This window comes from Lethenteron reissneri, chromosome 42 (assembly GCF_015708825.2).
Source record: "Lethenteron reissneri isolate LAM-NWPU_2019-01 chromosome 42, ASM1570882v1, whole genome shotgun sequence".
In the NCBI taxonomy this organism is placed as follows: domain Eukaryota; kingdom Metazoa; phylum Chordata; class Hyperoartia; order Petromyzontiformes; family Petromyzontidae; genus Lethenteron; species Lethenteron reissneri.
The window spans coordinates 10,690,370-10,715,370 of record NC_083820.1 but is presented as its reverse complement, the minus strand read 5'-3'; the positions used below and the strand labels follow the sequence as shown (position 1 = coordinate 10,715,370).

The following is a 25,001-nucleotide window of genomic DNA, read 5'->3' as shown; positions in this document are numbered from 1 at the left end:
CTTCCAGGGTTTGCAGTGGGAACCTCACACCAGAGTTCGCAACCGGGTACCCGATACCCGTACCCTAGCCGTTACCCGGCTACCCGTTTGCGACCCTGGTGCGGCCGGGTACGGGTAGACCGTGAGTCACTGGTGAGTCACCGTTTGTCACTCATTTCCCAACGTCTTGTCTCTTCTCACAATTCAAGTTCCTAGAATCAACCCACCCGCGCCTGCAACATGGCTTCATCCCAGAGGTCGCAATCAGGTACCCGATACCCATACCCTACCCGTACCCGGCCGGGTACGGGTAAGGAATCAAAACCCGTTTGAGACCTCTGCCTCACACCCTCGCGACCTCCACACTTGATGGGGATGCTGCCATAGCGCCAGCGAGCCCGGCCAATAAGAACATCCACATTGTTTCCCTTCATCGTTTTTTTTTTAAATAAGTTCGGCATTAAAACAGGGTGCCGAAGTAAAGGTTGGACGGGGCGTGATGTGAATTGGTTATCGAGTAAAACAACAAAGAAGGTAATGGGATGTTGTAAAAGTTTTGGCCCATGTTGGAAGGTTTAAAGTGTTTTTTTTTTAGAGTAAGTGACATCTCAGCTGAGTCTCGCTATGTGAAGCGAATTTTTCCGTGTTGTCTTAAAGTTGCACTTACTCAAGTGGATGTCCATTCCTTTTTTATGAACCACCGTACAAGACTCGCAGTCTTTCCATAAAACAACGCAAGTCAACGCATCGCTCGCACCACAAGTGCAATATAAAAAGGAAAAGGCAGACACATTGGGGTCACCAGCTCATGATTTATCATTTACTTAAGGTTTAAAATAATTCCAATGAAATTTAACATGACAATTAGAATTAAGCTGACTTTATAAAACAAAAATCTATGCCATTTTTTCTTTAAATATATAAACCATTTTTAAACATTCCTTTGTCTTGTTTAAAAGCATTTAAGGCAAGAGAAGTTAGAAGTATTTTTTCATAAAAACTGAAGTGCTTGAATCTTCTTTAGCAGAACTGGGGAAATAGAGGATATGAGTAAATACAGAAAATAAACTGACATCTTACGTGGCATATTTTAGTAAGCGTGCATCACACAACACCTAGAAAGCACAGTGTTGGTTAGAAATAGTTAGAAATGCCTGCATGCGTGTGTGTGTGTGTGGACATGTGCAACTGGAAAACGTATGCATGCTCTCGATTCTCAACAACAAAGAACACGTGACAATTAAGCTAAGGGCGACTGTTTCGTCTGCTTCAATTGCAGCCAACCAAGGTCAGTAATTAGTTCCTGCTTACTATATCCATGAGCATGACAACTGCTGCCGGGGTTTGTCATCACAGTGAGATGCAAACACCCAAAACTACGTTGCGTAAAGGTACAGTGGCTTATGAGTTTCATTCGCTAAGATTAATATCCTAACGTTAAAACCACAAGGTTTTTGTTTTGTTATTAAAATACAACTATTAATGATCTGGTCAATTCAATGTTAACTTAGTTAATCTGACAGAAAACCTTAGGGTGGCAGGTGCCCTGATTGTATCAATAAAATTAGTACCACCTCTTGAGCAAATGTACCGAATATACAAGACAAATTGACGTGCAAATTTGGTAGTTTTTGACAAAGTCCGAAAAAAAGGTTTTTAAAAAACAATTGGATGTTAGAGTTACATGAGCCATTGGTGAAAAGCATAACATTCCCAGAGGGTGTTTATTTTAAAAAAATATAAAGCATTCAACTGTTCGTGTGCGAGAGGAAGGCATCAAGGGATTGTGCAAAGTGTGGTGAATGGGAGTTTGAAAAGTTCTTCTGTTCTTTGCCTGTACAACTATAATCGGCACACGTTAGCAGTGGTAAAGTATGCCAAGGAATAGTCTACTACGTGAGGTTTCAATAGAAGCAGCAGCACGTGAATGGGCACCCTACGATAACTCTGCATTGTTGCGGTGTCTGTGTGAGTAGCAACTATGAACACCGTGGCAAAACTTGCCTTCCATCGGTTCCCGCACTCGTTGCAAAACACGAACGTGGTCATGGGCTCATCTGCGCTTCGGGTCTGCACCTGAAATACGACAGAAAAACCGACAACGCGACAATTCACGATACCGGCTGCGTAAGTCACCGCTGTTGTTCTGTATAGCTCTCCGAGAAAAAAAGCGGGCTGCTCCAATTGGTTCCTGGAGAAGCTCCCAGCATGTGGAGTGAAACGTCTGACATTGTGTCGAACAATATGCGGTACGAGCCATTCACAATTCCTATTTGCAAGTGCTGCACTTGCTGTGCATCAGATGCAAGTGGAAACAAGGTGGTAACTTTTCACGAATGGTGAACACCGGTTAATGTACTGCGCTGTGAACCAGGCCACCCAAGTTCGATTCCTGGCCATGGATAGTTGTACATGATACATGGACCGGTCCTATGCTCTATTAGGTTTACTCAACCTTAACACAATTGCACAATGCGGTATGTAACTCATAGTTCTGGCCACACCACCGATTCGCACGCCATCCTGGGCCCAAACAGATGCTCGGTTGCATGACGAGGAGCATAAAACATCACGTGAACTTGCGGTCGTGATCGCAGCGGCTTTTGGCTGGCCATCGAACAAAGACGGTCACTTCATCACGCACTTTCAGATGTGCTTCTGCGGCCGTCTGGAACGCTGTTACAATATTAGGAAGCAACTGGAGCTATGCACTTTTAAATCTATATTGAACTAATTTTTTTCATTTAGTTTGTTGTCCTTCCCCCGCACCTCCGATTAGCACGGTTGGCTACGTAAGGTGCGAAAGAAGTTCTACATACGTACACGTGTACATTGAGGGACAGGACACCGCTGAAGAACAAGTGGCCACTCACTTGAGTGTAGGTGCATCTTTTCTTCTTGCATTTTCCGCAGCTGAACAGGTCGGTCTCCGTGCCGCCCGTCTTGGCCATCTGGTGCGCACGGATGGCTTCCTCCGTCATGGCCTTGCGCTTTTCCCTCAGCTCGTCACTTGCCATCTCCTGCGAATACAAAGGCCAAGCCAAGTTGAAGTCAATGGGAAGCGAGAGCATCGCCACAAAGAGGAAGGGAACGGGTGGCCGGTGGTGGCGAATTGCCCGATGATGCTGGATGCAATTACCAACGAAACGTCGTACTACTCAAAAATTGTAAATGTTGTGGTTTCACGCTTCAACACACCGGTGGGCTAAAGCAGTGAACTATTTGTCTGTTTGTCAACGTGACACTTTTTTGCCGATCGGCCGTGTCGGGTGGTGGAGGGTTACGACACATTTATAAATAACGCAATCTAACCCAAAAACGTTGATTATGAGTGGTACTCGTATAGTCTCGTATATGGCCACTGGAGATGTAAATGCACGTGAAGCAACAATATGCGTCGAGCGCATCAAAAGCAATGCAAATCTAGCCATGCGAACGTTCGTTTTTGATGTTTTTTTTCATCCACATTTACAAACGCGTTGCTAAGGGTAGGCGGAGAAACTGATTTTATAGACAATGTAAAACAGCTCTTTGACGTGTTTCCGGTTATACCGCGTGTGTTGGTTCGGCTCGGCATGATGTTCGGCGTTTCGCTTCACGCGCTTGTGAGTTTCGTCGGGAACTGAAGGTTCTTCTTCTTCTTCAGGGAATGGAAGCTCCGAGCACGTCGGGTAACATGTCGGACGTCGTGCCGAGAAACACGCGGCAACAACCCGAAAAACGCGTTGAACGCCCGTACAGCGCTAACTGTGAAATCCTACGCACCCTCATGTAAAAATAAGCTCGCACTGAGTTGAACGCTACCTCCCGTTTGACCTGCATCCAGCTGCCACTGCTCCGTGGTACGTAACAACAATTTCCGCAACAAAGTAACCTTAACCACTCGTGGCAGAGCTGGTGCCGATGTCGCTGTTTTGCTGCTGCTGCTGCTGCTGCTGCTGCGTTAGTTTGGCAGAATAAAAAAATCTGTTTTGTCAAAAACGGTCAACCAAACGCAATTCTTGGTGGCTGTTAATGATATCAACGTGAACTCCAACACAGTTTCTGTTGGGGAATTTTCTTTCCCCCCCCCCCCCACCACCACCCGCTTTGAGCAGAGCTGCGCATTGTTTTTTCTGTGGTTAACGTAGTCCAGATCAGCTCCAGGATGAGAAACAGGGCACCTAACTCTCCAGGCACTGTAACGCAATCTCTTCCACGCTGACCACCAGAGCAAGAAGAGATTTAAAAAGCTTCCGTTCAAATGAGAGTTTTTAAAATACATATGTGTGCACGGTACTACATCGCGTATCCGGCCATTACAAATCCGATGACGCGATAACAAACTTCCAAACCTCCGCTGTCATTTTGGCCATGCAGCTCGCAGAAATAGCCCCGGTCAGCACGCTGATGCGGAGGTTCGGGTTTTTGGGGTCCTTGAGGTTGGAAATGCGACTGCGCACGCGGTTCTTGTACTTCTGATCCACGGCAGGCAGCTCCTGGAAGATGGCTGGCCGATTCTCACGTCAGCGGAAAAAAACACGGCAAATGTGATGAATCACTGAGCTCCTATGCCACCCTCCCTCCCCCTGCTGCTGGAATCAAAACATGATTTCCTACTCAAATAGGGCATAGAGCTGGTGCTCATCTCTTCTTTACAGCCCGGAGCCAGGGAAGGAAATTCCACGTTCTTATGGCGGGTCGAGTCTATTTGTAAGACAACCACAATTTCGATTTGTCCATAGTGGTGCTTTCATTTATCGACCTCAAGGGGATGATGGGCTGAAACAAACCACCAATCAGGATTTAAACTCTCATCCTTCCAGAGTGTGAGCCACTTTCTCTAGTGCTGAGCCACTAGGCCAGACATGCTGTTGTAATCAAGACGGGAAAGAAACGTGCATAATTTTGATTCATAAATTACGAGAGGAATGCAATTTAGATACAAATGTGATGTGCAATTTAGAAATTCCAATTCCTAATTACAAATGTAGTGAAATTACATGTTAGAATTACATTTAATTTACATACTGCCCCATCAGTGGCTGTCATGTCTTCTTGCCCAAGTCATCCTTGACTGTAACCGTTTTGTAGGCTTGTAACAATTCATCGATTTAAACCAACTCTTATGCCGATCGACTAACCATGGTGCCGCGATTTATACTGTTTAGTGGACAGAGGTGGCAGGGGAAATTTTAAGAAACTTGCACCACTGTTTCAACTCTGTTCAGTTTGTTGTCCTTCCCCCGCACCTCTGATTAGCATGGTTGGCTACATATGGTGTGAAAAAAAGTCCAGTGTGCTCAACATTACACCACGATAGCGTCTCTCATGTAGATGTTCTAAACCAAAACTGTGAAAACACAACGATGCGGCCTGCCAAAAAGGATACAGTCTTCAATTTGTGCCCCAATCAGCTCGCAGTTCGCCGCATACTTCACGTAGTCATCTGCAAATAATGAAAACACATTCGTACAAACATTCGCATTAATAACATAAACGGTTTGAGCGTTTTGCGAGGGACACATCTGAAATGTATATTTTGCCAGCAAGGAAAAAAATGTTGTTTGTCGAAATGTTGTAAGCAGAATCCACCCTGCCCGTTGAAGTGTATCGAAGTTTAATATCTGGCATCAATCACTTTATCCCCCCCCACCCCCCCCCCCCAAAAAAAACAAAAGTCTTCAATTCTGCAAGATCATGTTTGCATCAGTGGAGCTGCAGAAGAACATATTCACCACGTCAGCAATATCCAGCGATGACTGCACGAAAAAACACTCAGTCACTGTTTTCCTTTCCATTATTGGCATCATTTGGAGTATGGCTCTGAGGGGTTGCTTTTTTATTTATTGAAAGCATGGATAAACCACTTGTAAGTTTTCAATCAAAAATATTATTCCTAACCGTACACGCCGCATCAGCAATATTGACGGATAAGATCAGGCCAAACTGAGGTTGGTGACCAAGGGTATAACTTTCATTGGACAATGATAGTCTTGTAGATGTCATCGGGAAGATTAGGTTGTAATGCGCAGGACGTGTGCATAATGATAGGCGGGCAGGTTAGATACAGGCAATGAATTGGTACCCATAGGATAGCCACTAAAGCAGAGACTAAAAGCCAGAGGGGTAGGATGTCAAAGCTGATCTCAAAGGCCAGGTGGAAACTTTTTAACAACTCTAGGATCTGAAGGTGGCCACGTGGCTCAGAGGTCAGAGTGCTGAGCTGTTTCCACTGAGATCCTGGGTTTGAGTCGAGGTTTTAGCCACCTGTAATAACATATAAATGGTTACAGCCTGGCCATAATCATTGCACAAAACAAAATCCATCACGTTACATTTGGATCTGCAGTTGGCTGAATTCCACTTCAAAGAATAAAATATATTATTGCTTTAACTTTTACATGAACACATTCCTGCAGAGGGAGCTGGTAGGAACGTTGGGTTGCTCGGTCAATGGCCAGGGTCAACGGTGGCGTGGTGTATTCCGCAAATATGCCCGACTGTGAGGGTGGGCACAAGCCGGCGTGAGTAGGTTAAACGTTGAGTTTTATAAGGGCACCACGGGGTGATTAGCCCCTCCCCACCCAGTACCACCCCTCCCACCCCCCACCCTCCCCACCCAGCCCCTCCCCACCCTCCCCACCCAGCCCCTCCCTCCCTCCCCACCCAGCCCCTCCCTCCCTCCCCACCCAGCCCCTCCCCACCCTCCCCACCCAGCCCCTCCCTCCCCACCCAGCCCCTCCCCACCCTCCCCACCCAGCCCCACCCTCCCCACCCAGCCCCACCCTCCCCACCCAGTCCCTCCCTCCCCACCCTCCCCTCCCCACCCAGCCCCTCCCTGCACGAGGGACACAATAATCCCCTGTGGGCTGGTGTAACCAGGAGGTTCCTACCAGTACAGACAATCTCTCCGGGGGAGCATGTGTGGAAGTGCTGCCCCCTACCGCCTTGACCAGAAGTGACTTGAAGGGGGCGGGGGATCTGAGAAGTGGGTCTGCGATGTCTGCTTCACAATCGGGATAACGTTGGGGGTAAAGACAAAACATTAAAAAAAGCAACTGCGGGACCTGGCACAAGGAAGTAGGCAATGGTGGCATCACCAACATTGGCCACCTGTGTTGACCTCTTCGTTGTCCTACTGCTGCCCACCGTCATCCCCGGCCAGGTGACTCGACAGCAGAGCGAGCAGCTCGCAATCGGAAGGTTTGCGACTTCCAATCCTGGTTGGGTAGCGGTTGACTTAGCTCGCAATCCCAACGGTGTCAATAAAATGAGTACCGCTGTTTTGGTTAAATTAACGGTGATTGTCCTGTCGATACATTCCCCCCCCCCCTCCCCCGCAATAAGAATATGCAATATTCTTAGGTGTTTTCGGTAAAGTCACGTAGGTAAAACATCAAAATTAATAAAAATAATAAAATAAAATAAAGATCACGACGTTTCATTATTTTTATTATTTTTTTGTTTTACCTACGTGACTTTACCGAAAACACCTAAGAATATGATTCCTTGCAGTCACGAAAGCTTCAAGTCTAGAAAGAATATGCAATTTCCACCAATGGCTCATGGCTCTAAACAGCAGAGGAGCAGTGCCTCGGAAATCACGTCGCCTTCATTTATGTATTTCTACGACAGTCTCACCATTGGTCTTTAGTGCAGCTGCCAGCATTTCCCGGCACTTTTCTCGCACAACCTCGCTGGAGGTGCCCGCCGATGGGAACGCGGGTGACCTTGGGGTGCCAGGAGTGCTGGGGCTGGTGGGTGTGGTGGGCGTGGTGGGCGTGGTGGGGGTGCTGGGTGGTTTGGTCTCCGTACGCCTCCTGTCACCTCCTCCTCCTCCTTTTTCGCAGTGCTTGCCTTCGGGCCCAGAATTGCTGCCATGAGCAGAACGATAATAGCTGGTCAACACAGTGGGACATGTTACACGTACGTACACGTACATCGGTTGCACTTATGTTGCACACGTTGTTGCTAGACACGTGTTAATTATCGGGCTGCCACATCTACAAGGCTCAACAAATCCCGCGGGAAGAAGAATATCTCACCGTCGCGGAAGAGTGGAGAACTACATCAAAACGCATCGTACTCGAGCGGTGTATTGTCCCGCAACCGACAAAACACCTGGGACTTTTAATTAATGTCCCGGGAAGATTCACCGATTTCCCAGGACGGCAACCTCAAAAAAAGAGGAACATGCTGGGCAAATCAGGACCGGTCGCAACCGTAGTTAATTGCTGCACTGTACTGCATGTGCTATAATACACGTGCCAATTACTGAAATATAATGCATGGATTGCAGTGCACGTGTTAATTGCTGCACAGGAAGTTGATAGCATGAACTGTGCCTCCATTCTGAGGGGCTTTATCACACAATAGTAGTCGTACTGCATAATTGCTGAATATTCCTGCATTGTTCTTACTCATTTCGGCACCAGAGCATTGCCTGAATACCAAAGTAGTGGATAGAAATCGCTGCAAATTTTAACCACTGACATCACTCCCCATTTAGAAAAACGGTCGAACCAGAGCTTCTTTTCTCACTGAACAATTTCTGGGTCGCTGTTAGACTGAAGTTGCCATTTGACGAGTAGCCACAGCCAGAGGTAAACCGGATGAGGTGGCGATGAGATGTTAACTACCTCGCCTGGTGTGCAGGAAAACGTGGGTTCGATCCCGACCCTGACACCTGTCATTTGGAGTTTGCGTTTTCTCCCCGTGGTCGCGTGGATTTTTCTCCAGGTCCTCCGGTTTTTCCCTCCACATTTAGAATCAACATCACGCGTTTAGAGTATTTGGCTGCTCTAAATATCCATGTGATAAGCCGCTTCATTGAGCTATCATTTGTGTCCAAGTCACTTCTGAAAAAGTGCTATATAGCTCAGGGGGCATTACTTTAAAAAATATATTTTTTTTATATATATAGTTTAGTTTAAATATGTTTTTCATGTCGCTAACCTGGACAGATCCTGCTTAAATGAATCCCTGGCTCTAATATCGTTCTGATTATGTGATACACCCAATATAGCAGTTGCAAACATTGGTGCTCTTTGTAAAAGTTATAATTCGTGTAGGAGGTTTCCGTGCTTGTGCTGTACACCTCTCCGATGTGTTTTTGTGGTTGTACCGTGCCGTTCATCAGCACGGTGTCCAACGTTTTTCTCCGCGTGCCGCGAGCGAGTTCAGGAACTGAACATCCAACCCGTGAAGAAGTTTGTAGCGCCCGCAGTGAAAAATCTGACGTTACAAAACAAATACGTCGCCACCCCAAAAAAACAAACACGCGGAGAGCTTCTAAGTACCACTCTCTGTTATTTTTGTAAACAGCATTGGTGTTTTCCAGCTCAAAACACTGTGCAGAACTCAGCAACACTGCAAAGGCGAAACCGGCTTGAACTATTGCTCGCACCCCAAGAGTTTCACGCAGGCCCCGCCGAAAATCAGCGAGGAAACAGGAGTGAGAAGGTGGGAGGCTACCTGCCCTCAGGCATTTCCACGGGGGAGTAGGGTGGACTGGACGAGGAGGAATCGTGCGAGCTCCTCCTCTTCATCTGATCCACCCCTAAGAGGTCAAACACACACAGGGCAAGAAACACAAAACACACACGTACAGGACACGTGTATTTAACATTGCCCCCATGATGTACGCATTGAATTGTGTGCATAGGAACTGATACGTTTAAAAATGTGTGACTATTGCATGTAATAGGTCTAGCAGCCATGAGGGGCGCCACTCTATCCCAAAATATGTATATACTGTTCAATTTAGTTTAACATGTAGGCTTTCGCGACCAATATCATCCATAATACGGTTTTTTGGGGTTAGATTGCGTAAATATATATTTTATAAATATTTAATCGAAATTTATGCAATCGAACCCAAAAAACCTGTATTATGGTTGTTCAATTAAATTCTCGCTTTGAAATGTGACATTTTAAATTGCCAGAGGTGCGGGTGTCAAATAATAAAACCCTCAAAGGGGAGACATTACACACGATCACTTAGCTGAGAGTGAGAATGAACGGCTGGAAAGTTTGGTCACTCACCAAGTAACTTTTTCCAGGTCTTTATGAGGATCTTGGAAATAGAAATCACCTCCTCATCTTTCGTGAGTTTTCTTAGAGAGTTCACGAGCATTCCCACTCGCGTCACCTGCCAGAGAAGGGGAACTCACATTGCTCAAGAGGAAAGCATTCTGACACTGCTGGCAGCCAATGAAGAAATATCTTCCAGCTTTGTGATAGAAGCAGTCCAACTCACTTTTAGGATGCCCAGTGTCATGGGTATCGCCTGCAGCTCCTTAAGAAGATCCAGAGCTCCATCCTGCAACACAGTAGACCACGGGTAAAGATTAATCATTCAACGTCTGTTTGCGTGAACGCTCGCAGCACCCAAACGCTCAGTATTTGTTGTCATCACGAGGATTGCAAAATAACCAGACGACATCAGGGGATGTAACCCTTCCTGACCCTGCGAGCCAAATGCCAAAATATTCATACGGCCAGAAAACGTGCCAGTTGGATGTGCAACATTATAATGTATTACTTACATTAACCTCACTACATTGAGTGTGGGAAAATCCAAAAACGATATTTGTGAGCCACACATTGACCTGGAATGCACTGCAGGGCTTGGCAACGCATCAAGCGGGAGGCCCCTGAACATCGGACAGTGCCCAGCCCAGCCACTTCTCCACAAGCAGCCAGCTTGAGCTGTGCCTCCAGCGAACTGGAATGGCTTTCTGCACCCATCTACACAAACAAGTCAGTCCGAGGTTCTGCAGGATAGCTGCAACGGAGGGCCCATCTGAGGGTTCGTTCATTGGTTCGGTGGAGTTACTCCTCGACTTCGTCGGAACTCTGCTTTCGTTGAGAGCAGAGAAGCAATTGAAGTTAAATTGCTCAAAGCTGCCAAGTTGAGCATCCGTGTCTTCTCCACAGCTTTGTCGACCAACCAAAAGCACTACGGAGCTAAACGATTTCCAGTTTATTTTCTGAATTCATAATTCTGGAGCAGTTACACCTGATGACGGAGGCTTGTGTTGCCTCCGAAACGTCGTGATTTAATTTAGTTATTTTCATTTATTATTATTTTATTTTATTATGATTATTTTACCTACGTGACTTTACCGAAAAAACCTAAGAGTATCAATATACAGTACTTCAGCTTATCTATGGTAAATATGTTCAGCTTTAAGTCCACAATAATCCACTATTCGTACAATGTAAATATCACGTGGAATTAAAAAGCCACCATGACATGTTTTCTTTTTTCATGAAAGCACTGCTGTTATAAACGAGTTGCTACAATCCACAGTCACTTTACCATACCACGTGGCGGTTCGCACGTGGTGGGGTAAAGTGTGAGCACCCTCGCCTCCAAGACATCTGGCCGTCTGTAAAAGAGTAGGCCAAAAAACCACAACTCGGGGGGCTCTAGAGCTCATTCTATCGTGGAGGCTTTTCCATCAGAAGTGGCATGAGTGAGCACTTAATTGCAGGGCTGGCACCTTCAACGTTTACCGACTTTGGTAATCGTCAGTGAGCAAGCCATCCTGCAGCAATCCACACGATGTGATCCCCAAATCTAGCCCCCCCACCCCACACATCTCCATTAGCCTCACGTATGCAAACGTACAGCACTGCTGCAAGAGGTTTTGGGGGGGGGACACGGGGCTGTAATTGTTTTGCTATTTTTAGGTGAAATTATTCAGATTCCACACATCTGCTTTCACTTCAGCAGCACCCGGCCCCCCTTTCGACCCCCCTCCCCACCGACTCTGGAATCCGCAACATCTGTAGTGGATCTCAGCAGCAACAATGGCATTCGGCCAAAGTCAGCAAATGTGAATGAAACGATGTAAAAAATTGGGTTTTTTAACGCACGGTGCAGAACCGTTGCCACCTCTGAGGTGCCAAACAACGGGACAGACGAAATTTCGATTTAAAGCTTCTTTCGTGACTGCAGGGATTCATCTTCTTGGTTCTTTCGGTAAAGTCACGTAGAAGGGAAATAATAAAATAATAAAAATAAAACATAATAAAATAATTCTCACGACGTTTCGGCCACAACGCAAGCAGCCGTTCTCATTCTTCACCTGAGGACGGCTGCTTGCGTTGTGGCCGAAACGTCGTGAGAATTATTTTATTATGTTTTATTTTTATTATTTTATTATTTCCCTTCTACGGGACAGACATTAGGGGGAGACAAGAATATCTCATAATACCAGCAAACAGGTAGAGCAACTATGTGTACAATACATCTCATTGATCTTGAGTGATGTATTCCTACTACTGTTATTCTGCAAGTGAGAAAAACGTGGACTTTTAATGCCACGGGAAGAATTACAGATACCCCAGGATACCAGCTACCTCAATGGGACAATCCTGGGAAAAATCCAGGCAATTGGCAACTCTTGCAAAACATCATGATAAACTTTCTATTTTACCAGGTAAGGCCCACTCAGCTATAGCTATCTTTCAAAAGCGACCTGGCCACAAGTGATAGCTCAACGAAGAGGCTTATCGTTTGGCAATGTATAGCAGTCAAATACTCGCGTGCAAATAACACGCGTGTTTCTAAATGTGGAGGGAAAGATCTACGCGACCACGGGGAGAACATGAAAACTCCAAATATACAGCAGGCGTCGGGGTCGAACCCACGACCTCCTGTATACCAGGCGAGGTAGCTAACATCTTGTCACCGTGGTGCCCTTTTATAGATACGTACTCCACAAAAATAAGATAAATTATATAGAAAACATTCAACGTCTCTCACCAAATCTCACTTACTCAATCTTTTGAAATTCTCCTCTGCCAGATATGGAGTCGTCACGGTCAAAAATTTCGATCCTTGTGTATTTTACACTTTTTGAATCAAACTAGGACTCATGTCTAACAGACGGGGGGGTCTTTGCCTTTCGACATCTGGCAGTTCACGAGCATTGGTTCAGGCGAGCACGACCGCTGCTGATGAGACAGTGAAAGTCAAAACGGTCCAGCTTTCTTGTATTCAACCAATGCTGCTGAAATCATGCACTCGCATAACTCCGTGTGGCTCATGGGATGTGTAAAATAAATACTTAAGATTGTTTTTTTTTGTCGGTGGCGAAGCTATGATATACGATGAAGGGGGTGTATTATTATCAGCGTATTTATACGGTAGGAGGAAAACACGTACGGCGATTTCATTTGTGTGGAGGGCCAGATCAAAACAGTGCGTGTGAATATCTATTTTAAATCCCATTTTTAAATAATACGCACAGAACACCGATGTGGGGTATATATATATATCCATATATATCCATATATATATAAGGCAAAGTTGTGATTATGTGTGTCTGTTCAAATTGTTTAGCGTATTTCCCGACATGCAACAAACTGCAAATTTGCCATCGGTGCTACTCGCTCACAGCACTTGCCCTAACAGCCTTGTTACATGGCCACACGGGGGAGCTATTTGTGTTGGTGTTATAGGATGGGCTTGTCGTCACAAGAGGGCAGTATGACCCGCTTTTTCCTCGCGACGCCACTCTGTTCACTCACACTGTAAACACCCCTCGGCGCCCACGAAAAGCCACCAAAAAGCCACCCCCACGCCCGCAAACCCGCGGCGTGACCGCAACTCTGGGCTCAGCCCTTGTGGATTTGTGATGCAATGCGAATGCAAACTCACTAGTTTAGCGAGCAAAAACCCTCACAGTTCACCAACTCTCCTGCTCCCTATCCCGAGTCCCACGTGTGTCCACTGCTGCTCAGCAGACGAGGCTTGCGGGCCTCCTGTTGAGGTCGTCCCGGAAACACTGCCATTCTTGTCGTTGCCAATAATGTGTAACCAATATTGGCAATAAACAATATTGCAACACTGCGGGCAATGCATGTACCGTATACTGTACGCATTATCCCCTTCTCTGGCGGGGTACTGTGTGGAACATTCTTTCCCATCGTTTGCCCAATTAAAATTTTGTGCACAGGACTGGAATGGGCGACTGCATGCACACAGTGTTATGGGTATGACTTGCGGGGGGAGGCAATGAGAATGGCAGTAAAGTAAAAACAATTCAATGTTCTCTCATGCTGTATGGTTCCACGTCTCGTCGGTGGCATCAACGTGAATTGACCGATAATCCAACATTTGCGGAACACCGTGTCGGAGCGGGAACAAACCCAATTGTGGGTTAATCTAGGCCTCGGCAAGGTAAGGTAAAAGTTAAAAGGTAAAAACAACGAGCCTACCTTTACCCTATCTTTTACCTTACCATGATACGATCACTCTACCCTACCTTTTACCCTTTAGCAGGTAAGGTAAAAGGTAAAAAGCAACGAGCCTACCTTTTACCCTTACCCTATACAAATTACCCCATTACTGGGTAATTACTGGGGTACTACTACACATGAAAAAGGTTTATAAGAGTAAATTCTAGGTAGAGCGCTTTATTCATATAGAATACTCTCGATGATTCTAATTCTACACGCTTTCTTTTAACTCACTCTGTCTGTTGTTGTTGTGTCCTCAGATCTTGTAACTCAATTTTAACCCACTTCCAAATGTGGTATCGACTGCAAACATATATTTTAAGTTCTCATCCTTGCATTACAATATATAGAGCAGTTCATATTTTTTAATGGTATCATGTGGTAATGTTCCATCACATGTTTTTAATCTATTACACAGTGAATATTGCACTGAAGCTTGACTTTAAAAAAATGTAATCGCAATGTCAGAAAAATCTCAATTAGATATTTTCCCCAAATCGTTCAGCCCCACTCTACACCCAACCCAATATTTCCATCTTCCATCCCCTCAGCCGTTACTCGATTGGGATCGCACACGCCAACTTCGCCACAGACTGCAAAAATCTTGGCAGACACCCTCCTGGAAAGGCCTTTAAAAGAGTCGGCGTGACTTCCCGAGGAAATACAAACAAAGGGTACCCGAGTCTGCTCTTGTGCAGATTGTGATACTATCTGATCCACTGTGAATAAAACGTCATGTGGAGGTTGCTTTTTGAGCAAGATATCACTGGGTTTATAGTCAAAACATATTTAATGTCCGAATTTCACTAACCAATGAATGCAATTCTACTTGACAATTCAGTAGATATTCATGGAAATCAGCAGCATCATTTTTTCATTAAAACCGCTTTGTGTTTAGTTTGTCATCCTTCCACCGCACCTCCGATTAGCGCGGTTGGCTACGTACGGTGTGAAAGAAGTTCAACACGCATACATACATACATTGTCAGCCATGACCAATCCACTGCTGGATGAAGTTCCTCCCAATGCCATCGCCATCCCTCACGGTTCCACGGCGTGACAGTCCACCGGGCATATGCACCACGAGGCAATGCACTATGCTATGAACCAAAGAGTAATGTCCTTGCTGCGTGGCCTCTGTGGACGCCGTCACCTTCATCGGCGGCCACCGTCGGCACTTCCAGGATTCCCGCAACGCCAACTCGTTGGGTTTAGCGAACCGTCGGCGTTGAGCAGTGGCAAAGTGGTCGAGCTGCGTGCACCGTGCGCCGTGAACTTCACGAGACCTCAGCTTGCATCCTGGCCACGGTGAGGCACAGGCTTCGAGTGCCACGGGAACCGGTCTCGGGTAGCCCCCCTCCCTCCGCCAACTGGCACGTTTACCTTTACCGCCGATATCACGCGATGCAAAAGCGTTCCCCTCCACTCCGCAGCCGCGTTTGCGTTGTATTTGTTGACAACATTCGAGCGAGGAGGCATTGCCACCTTGACACACGCAGCCACCTCGCGGCACGCCAACTGGAAGTTGGGCGTCAGCGTGAGGCCCAGCGCCGCTCACAACAACCTAGCTCAGGAGACATCTACAATTTAGCGGTGGAAACCAGGGTGGTTCCTCAAAGTAGATCCTCTCTCTCTCTCTCGGCTCATCTTGTGAACAGTGTCGTTTGTAGCGGGTACCGAACGTGACCACAGCGACCTTCGTGTAATCCCATTGCTTGGACGAAGGCCTCAGAAATACCCACAACCGCTTTGTTGTGGGTCTTGAGGGTTATTATATGATCGTACTTCACCACGCCGGTCATTGCGGGTTCGTTAAGGCGGGGGAAGCATAGTCGAGGAAGCATAGGGCTACAGCACAACAACAGATGTTGTTGCAATTACCCTCGACTCTCCCACCACGTCACGTGCAAGCCCTGTGACAACCTGTTTGTGCAGCATGGCCATATATCCAAGCACTGTCCAGGCCTTGAATCTTCTGAGATCTGCTAGTGGTTGGGTGCATTCCCAGTGATTTGGTCAAAGGTGCCCAAAGTTAGAAGATAATTAAACCATAAAAAAATTATGACGCAGCATACACAGCATTATCCTTCCAAACATGCTATATGCATACAGTAATGTTCCCAGCAAAGCTCAAAGTAGTTTCTCTAACATTTACATTGTAAATGGTTCGTGCACTATGCTATGAACCATGCCACCTGAGTTTGATTCCCAGCTATGGCTAACATCAGTGGTGACATTAACCTGTCCTGTTGCATGCTTTCACCAACCCAGTGGTTAGCATGGTGAGCTATGGTCAAACAAACCCATAATTGTAATTATGGAGGTATTAATCTAGCAGTGGATTAACAAAGGACCGTGCATTATTTAAAACAATTCTGATAGTAATTGAGACATAAATTGAGACCCAAGTCCCGATGGTAATACTCCACGAACATGCATAACGACATGTCCATTACTTAGCGTGTCCCAGTTTCGTGCACACGACAGCGCGTCCACATCACGTCACCACATGCCCTGTCACCGCATAGCCAATGTGTCTCACAGATTCACTGCCTCCAGATCACGTCTCATTCCCGCGATCCCAATCATGTTCACACTCGCCAGTGACAGCACGTACGCCTGCTTCAGGCCGGATTTAATTTCCCACTGCATGTGTTCTGGGTGGCTGGTGGTCTCCGTTACGTGGCACATCACTGCTATCGGAGCCACATCCAATGCGAGAGGTATCCTGGATGTGTTGTGCAGTGTGGAAATATATTCAGGGTCACCGAACCAGTCACACCCGTCCTGATATTAAGCCCTGCCTATACAAGTCAATGACATGAACGAGTAGAATATGTGGCGGGTTTTAACGACACATTTATATATTTACTGCGATCTAACCCAAAAAAAAACTCTGCTATGGATGATATTGGTCACGAAAGCCGACGTGTTAAACTATAATATATTCTTTTGTTTTTAATATTGCTGGTGGTACAACATTCCTGGTAAACGTGTTACAGAGGTCGATGTGGAATATGGGGGATTATACTGCTGGCTGAACTGATGGGGGGTGGTCTCTGCTTATGTTGTCACGGAGTAGAATGTACCGGAGAAGTGTCAACTAACAAACATTCAGTGACGAGGTTTGTGAGTGGCTCAGAGGCTAGAGGTCAGATTGCTAAGCCGGCACTGCTGAGATCGTGGGTTCGAATTCTAGCAGCCGCCCATAATTAAACTGTGTTCTCAAATCTAGATAATTGATGGATTCGGTCTGGTTACCAATGACTGCACACAGAATATATTTTTTTACCTAATTGGCCTGCATTTTAGCTTCAAGAAGTCAACATATGTGTTTGACTGTATAGTTTGAATATGTATTTCAGCATCAGAAAGATAGGTCACTTGGAGAGAATTCAGAAGCAGTTATGTGACATCTCCTTCCACGGAACATTCTCTGACACGGGGCAATGCATGCCATTGATAGAGCTCCAAACTAATTATTTGTCTCATGACATGGTGCTGACGGCACGATTGGGCTAAATCTGAGAAAAAGCCAAAAGTTAGGAAATAATCTAACAAACATCAGAATCCTTAAGTGACAGAAACGTGGCACTGATTTGCGCAAGGAATTTCCACACAACTATTGGAACCGTTTGCATCGATGCCTAACTGCTGTAATCCATCAATACAGACTTATGCACATTATATCTGCTCGAATATGATGCACAATCTTTGACATGGTAAATACATTAACGGCCCATTTTTTGCAAACGACCACGGTAAGATATGGACTAGGTCATGTCATTCAAGGTGACAGCAGCTGCGTTTTTCTCAGGCCTTTCCAAAGTTAAGCAGGTACGAGAAAGTCAATGGGAAATTCCCATCTGTCAGCCCTTTGCCCACGTTAAAACGACCAATTCACTAAAGATTGAGCATGTGGAGACATTCTAAGAATTGTTTTTGTTATAAATATGCTAAGATATGTTATGGTATTGTAATTTTTTCAAGGTATAAAAACATCTTCATGGGAATTCCCAAAGATACGTGATTCTCACTCAAGTGAAACGCAAACTAAACGCACGATTTAGGAGATCATATTACTCTACAGTGTACCGGGAACGTTGCTTTACACTTATAGTGTACATCACAATGTGGATGTACTCAGACAAAGGCTAACCACACACCTCTGCCAGAATATCAGGTTCAAAAGATGCCAAGAAAGCAGGAGCCAGAATATTTTATCTGATCGGGTGGCTGTCAAGGCTGCTGTTGCCAATATTTTTTTGTTATATCTGCCTCACGCGGTGAACTCTAATCCCGATCCCTTGGCGATCCGTACGATGAAACTGGAGCTGCCACTTGTCAGGTTGACAGCTTTCCACGAGAACCAGCGCCGGGTAAAAATGTCTCTTGCGTTTGACCCGAACACTTATTTCAGGACCTTATTCAGGCACTGGCCCAGCAAATAATCAGCCGGTGCCTTCAAGGGGGTTGCACAGATATTTTAATATTGCAGATCAACACTTACAGTGCTGGGTGAACAGAGGCAGGGAGGGAGGTAGCGTCTTCTGGTCTAACACCGTTTAAGACTTGGCTCGAAAAGAAAGCTGCCTCTGGTGTGGACCAATCAGTTTCAAAGACAATGCATATGCTATCAGAGTATGTTTTTGGTTTGCATTCTGATCACAAGTATTGTGGTTAATGCACACATGACTCCTTGTAAAAAGGTTTCAGTTTAGTGTTCTAACATCTTAACAGATGTTTTGTTGCCAGAAAAAAGGGGAAAACCTATTCTCATCGGGAGGTGGGGAGTTAATGAACTTGCACCGTCGTTTCAACCGCCACACCAGGGGATCGAACCGGCGACCTCTGGATTGCAAGTCCAGTGGTGCTAAACACGGACAACATTCACTTATTTATCACAGATGTAGTGACTTATATGGAGTCACTATGGCGTTTAGCGCCAGCTACTGTCACAAGAGTGAAACTGTCCGTCTTGAGTCTCTCTCTGACACCAGAGTGGATATGGCATTGGAATCGAGCCCTAGGGGGCATAGTTCTGGTGAGGGTCGGAGAGAGAGAGAGCAAGTGAGGACGTGATACTCTGTGTGAACCCGAGAGGGCACGTGACCGGGTAGCTAGGGGGCCCGAAAGGGGGGCTCGAGGGACACGTGATATGGGCCAGAGCCTTCTAGTAGGATCTAGAAGGGGGCGTGGCCCAGGAGCATCAAGGGGCAGTCCCGAGAGGGTTCTTGGCTCTGTTGGAATGGAACCCGTCGGTGCGACGTCTCTTCGATCCTCGGTCTTCGATGTTACGCTCGGCATCGTGGGTCAGGCAGTGTGTTGCTGACTGACCCGGTTATGCAGTTACCCCGTTGTGGTCCAGTTCACCGTGTAGTTATCACCTAGGTGGAGATCCATTGTACGTTTATGTAGTTAGTCCTGTTGGGGTGTTGTAATAAAGTGTTGCCTCCAAGAACAACAACAATGACTTCACTAGGAGAGAATATTTGAAACGTCTGTGCAGTTCAGGTGCCATGATGTGTTGCCAATGTACATGGTGGTCCAGATGTCATGTGACCCCTATTTAATTATCTAAAACGTAACTTTATTTTAAAGGAAGGTTTATTTGAAACATAAATGAAGGAAAGAAAATAAATGTTAGCGGTCAATTAATTGGGGGGTCACAAGACATCTGGACCATCCTGTACTGTTTCGACTGACGAGGGAAACCTCTGCAAACGAGATTTTCCATCTCGGGGGATTATCCAGATTAATGATTGTGATGAGCTCCCAATTAAAGCCGGCACTTAATGATGGTCATTGCAGGACTGCGTACTTCGTGCACACGTAATCCACTGCTGGATGAGGGCCTCTTACCCCCTCGCCCACTGCACGCCGTGCGGGACAATGGGAGTTGTATGGCCATTCTTCACCACACTGATCAATGCGGTTTGGTGCAGACACAGAACCACAGCATAGTACAGCAATGGATATTACTGCACCGCCTTCTCGCTGACCCCATTAGCCCAGCAGCAACCTGTAACACTTCTTGGATGCGTGGTGGTCTCCCATTCTAGCACTGTCCAGGAACTGCAGTATTGTATCAACAAGTAGGACACGTAATGCAAAGGGCAGCCTATTAACCGCTTGTACTTTAATGTAATAGCAAAGTAGATCGCTGAGCGATGAATCATTTTGTGTTCTTCAGTTCAACATCTGCCCCTGCCATGGTGGTGGCCTGGATTGGTGGCATCAGCTAGGGCTTAACTTGCCCAGTTGCCAAACCAGTTCTAAAAACGTGTTTTGTGCTTTTGTAAAGAAATCGCAGCCACAACAATAACAATGTATGCTGATCACAAAACACAATCACAATTAGCAATTAATTCATTTACAGCGTTAGGATACTTCTAGTACTGTGATGTGTGGTCGAGACTAACAGCGGAGTGACAGCCAAACGAGAAAAACATAGCCTGGAGGAACGTCCATAGACTGTGGTGAAGCGATGGAATGAGCTTGTGTGCGGAAGCTAGATGGATTGTTGCATCACGAAACCGTGATAGCAACAGCTTAGGGAGAGGGCCTTCACCCAGGGAACATGCAACGTTGGCTGCTGGCTCAACGTTCCTTGGTTCCTGGACAATCCAGCAGAGGATTGATTGCAGCCGATGACGGATGCTGCTGCTGATAGCTGACAATTAGATCTAGATTTGAAGCTTTCGTGACTGCAAGGATTCATATTCTTAGGTTTTTTCGGTAAAGTCACGTAGGTAAAAAAATTAATTAATAAAAGTAAAATAAAAATTATTTAAATTTTACTTTTATAAAATTACAATTAATAAAAGTAAAATAAAAATTATTTTTATTTTACTTGTTTTAATTTTTTACCTACGTGGCTTTACGGAAAAAACTTAAGAATATGACAATTAGATGTTGGGTACAATGCAGATGTTAGTTTTTTGGTTAATATCTCAGCCATTTCAGTTTTAGAACACATCAAGACCTAGTGTCCGTCCCGTATTTGAAAACAGTCTAAGCACAGCGTGCGTAATGCACGGACATTTTCTCTGTCTCTTACTTTGGTACGGGCGAATGTGTGCCACTGTGGAGCCAGATCTGCATGCCGGGGCCTGGGCTCGCCTTTCACGGACGGGTTAAGGACCTGGCTTGTGGAATGAGGAACCACCATTTAGCCTGGAGCAGCAGCAGCTACAGCAACAGCACCAAGCCACCACCTGCCGCCGTCAACGACCGCGCTCCACATGTTTATTTATGGATTATTTCCATCCCGGATCTGCGCTCAACGCCAAGTGTCATCTCTGCTTGCCGAGGAGCGATGCTCCCTTGCAAACACACGCCGCTCGTTTTGCCCTCTAGGCAAGTGCTAAGGGGGTGTTCCCCCATCATGTAGGGCTTCCCCAAACTCCACGCTACGTCTTTCCGCGTTCACCAATGTGCTCCCCATGAAACACAAATGAACTCGTCCCACGCTGCACGTGCCCGATGTTTGTCAAACGTGTCTGCGTTCGTACAAGCCGATTCAAATTTAGATTGGGGTCTCAGTGTGTGTGTGTACACGTGTTTCGTATATGTGATGTGTGTGTGCACGTGTTGGAGGAGGCTCGTGAAGGACGATACTGCTCGGTTGGAGGCAGTCGCCCTCCAACCAAAACGGAGGGCAGAGGAACGACGCTCGTAACAACGAGCGGAATACAATGCAGCAAGTTGGCACAGTAAGGGGCACACCTGGTGCATCTACCAGTCATGTCAGTCAGTCAACCCTGGGTCTGTCCCTTGACCTTTCGACACTTCACGTGGCATCAAAGTTCACCTGGCCTGGCACATGCGCCGTGGTGCCAGTCGCTTATATATAATCACAGTGGCGAATGGTGGGCGTTGTTGGTATTGGGAGTAGATTTGTAAACGCAGAACAGCGTGGTGGGTGGGTGGGTGGCGTGGACTGGAGTTTGTAAAACCCTGCCGCAATGCAAACGATCAGAGGCCCCCAGGTAGCGCATGGCTCCCAGAAGCAACAGCGCACATCGATGACTGTCATGTTACTACTGATGAGCTCTAACGAGGATGAAATCGGTCTGCAGTTGTCTGTGTTTCACCCTGCAGAGTTGGTCACCTAAAGTCCTTAGACAATAGGGCCAGGCAAAGCTGAGAGCAATGCACATTGCAATGTGGTGATTCTAAATTGAAAACTAATATCTTTTTAGAACTGCGTTTTTTCTGTTTAGTTTAACACGGAGGCTTTCGCGACTAACATTACCCGTGATAGAGGGTTAGATCGCGTAAATATGTGTCGTTAAAGCCGCCACCACCCGACACAGCCAATTAGTAGTAAGGTTTGTCAGGGTTTATCACATACTCGAATTGTAAATGTTGTGGGTTTACTCTCCAACACGCCCGTGTGTTGTACTAGTAACGAATTGTCATGCTCTGTTTAGGTGACAATCCTCACTACTAATTGGCTGTGTCGGGTAGTGGCGGGTTTGACGACGCATTTATATTTACGCAATCGAACCCAAAAACCTCTCACGGATTTGTGTGTTTAGTGAGTTGTCCCTTCCCCCGCACCTCCGATTAACACGGTTTGGCTACGTACGGTGCGAAAGAAGTCCCACGTACATACGAAGTTCAACATACGTCACATTACATGTGTGCAATGGATCGTGAGATGGGAGTTGTGCCTTCCTGCTGTTTATGAACACACCTTTTGCATGAGCTGTTAAATCTGGGTTAACGAGCTGCATCGCCGAAGCAGATCACACGGCGAATCTCCGATGTATTTTCGGGTTGTGTACCGCGTGTTGTCCGACGTTCCACTTCCACTTGCTGGAATCATTTTTCAGCAACTGCATTTCTGAAGTTTTCTGAAGAAGGGAACGCCCCCCCCCCCCCCCGCGAGGACATCCACGGCAAGGTTGATAGGATGAAATCGGAAGCCGCAGTTGAAATGAAACCAGGAATCTCTCGTTCCTGAAGAAGCTCCTAGGCACGTGGAGCTCAACGTCGGACATCACGAAGAACAGCCACAACCGTGAAAACAGTGCAGCGATGAACAAATCCGGCACGCTGTAGCTCGGCAAAGCAATTCATGTGGAGTGCAGCAAAGGCGTCCATTACATCTTACCTCTAACCCTCAACATGCGTGCTGAATTAATCCACACGCGTTGCTGCACGAATAAAAAAAATGCTGCACTATTCATCAAGTGCTGGACTAATCGCACGAGTCAACATGTGCAACACTAATCAACACACGAGTGCAGGATTAATACGCGTGGGGCTACATTAATCAACACACGTGCAGGATTGAACACAAGCATGTGGCTGCACTAATCAAACCAGTGCAGCCCCAATTGACACGACCACGTGGCTGCACTAATCAACGCACGTGGCACTGTGTTGTACTAATAGCCCCGTGCTGCACGATAAACACGAGAGCACGTGCTGCACCCACAGACGCGCTGCGTAATTGCCACATCCATTAGCCCCCCATCGACACAGTCACGCGCGCGTGTGCGCACCCTGAGCGAGACACGAAGTTGCTCGCTCCACTCCGTTCACCCCCCTCGAACGCCCCCTGTTAACCCCCACGAACCTCACACCGTGAAGTGATAGCACACAAACACGCACACATACACAAACACACACAAACATCCCCACCATCAGCTCGTCACCCACCGCGCTCTTCCTCGTCACCATCTTCTCCAGGCGCTTGGCGATGCGCACCACGTCCTCCTCTCCCCTGCCCATGTCCTCTTCTTCTTCTCTCTCTCCTGCTCGCCAAGCCCGCGTCCTCCCCGTGCCGCCTCCGCCGTGTCAACACGCAGCAGCAGCCACAACACGCAGCAGCAACACGCAGCAGGCAGCCGCCCGTGTCGCAAGCAACGCGGGCGGCAGTGGCGAGCAACTTGGCGGAAGGAAGCGGTCAGCGGAAGAAAAGCGCCGTGCAACAGTGGCGATGCTTTCTTGAAGAACCACACCAACCACACTGTGGTTGGTGTGGTTGTTGTTGTTGGTGGTGATGTTGTTGTTGTTGATGAAGCGTTGCTGCTGCTGCTGCTCGGTGGTTGGGGGGGGGGAGGAAGGGAGGGGGGATGGCAGTGGGGGGGGGGGTGTTGATGTCAGCTCATGTGGCCACTAGGGGGAGGCGCGTTCCACTCGGCGGACATCGCAGCCGTGGTGCGGGGAGCCCCCGTGGCGCGTCGAGACGCGCTTGGCACGCGGCTGCGGCGGTGCTGGAGCGGGCAGGTCGCGGCCGTGCGAGGCCCCGCAGGCGAGATGGGCTCGCAAAGAAGAGAAGCGAAAGCCAAAGCTTGCATGTGTCACCGCGAGCCGGGCTGCTGCCTGTCGGCCTGTGGGTGTTGTCGGGTAATGCATCGCACCCGGAATTGTATTTGTTTGTGTGTGTGCGTAGTGAGCTTTCTTTCGCACCGTGCCTTAGGTCAACCCGGCACAGCGCATCGGTCGCACGCCACGCTGCGTCGTGGGGGGGTGGGGGGGGGGGTGCTCGTGCATCGTGGCAACAACTGCGAGGCCGATGTGCCACCACCGCCACCTGCTCCGACTGCACAAGGTCACGGGGGGTATGGCAGCAGGCTCCCCGCGAGCGAGTGGCACGCCACGTGTTTCATCCGGTATTGTGACGTCACGTGTTTGGGTTGCGTTTAATCGGGTGTTGTGACGTCACGTGTTTTGGTTGCGGTTAATCGGGTGTTGTGACGTCACGTGTTTGGGTTAAGGTTAATCGGGTGGTGACGTCACGTGTTTGGGTTAAGGTTAATCGGGTGGTGACG

At 47.1% G+C, this 25,001-nt stretch overlaps 1 protein-coding gene across 1 annotated transcript; it reads right to left on the bottom strand.

Annotated features, from left to right (window-relative positions):
* Nucleotides 1-777: 777 nt before the first annotated feature.
* On the bottom strand, nt 778-24,292 carry LOC133352983 (transcription elongation factor A protein 1-like). Its single transcript, XM_061569042.1, has 10 exons — nt 23,887-24,292; nt 10,220-10,282; nt 10,006-10,111; nt 9,436-9,520; nt 7,603-7,835; nt 5,351-5,407; nt 4,314-4,468; nt 2,853-2,999; nt 1,984-2,055; nt 778-1,008 (listed from the first exon to the last, which is right to left on the bottom strand). Exons 1-10 carry the CDS (start codon nt 23,956-23,958, stop codon nt 1,000-1,002), a joined length of 999 nt encoding a protein of 332 aa, XP_061425026.1. The 5' UTR covers nt 23,959-24,292; the 3' UTR covers nt 778-999.
* Nucleotides 24,293-25,001: the final 709 nt, after the last annotated feature.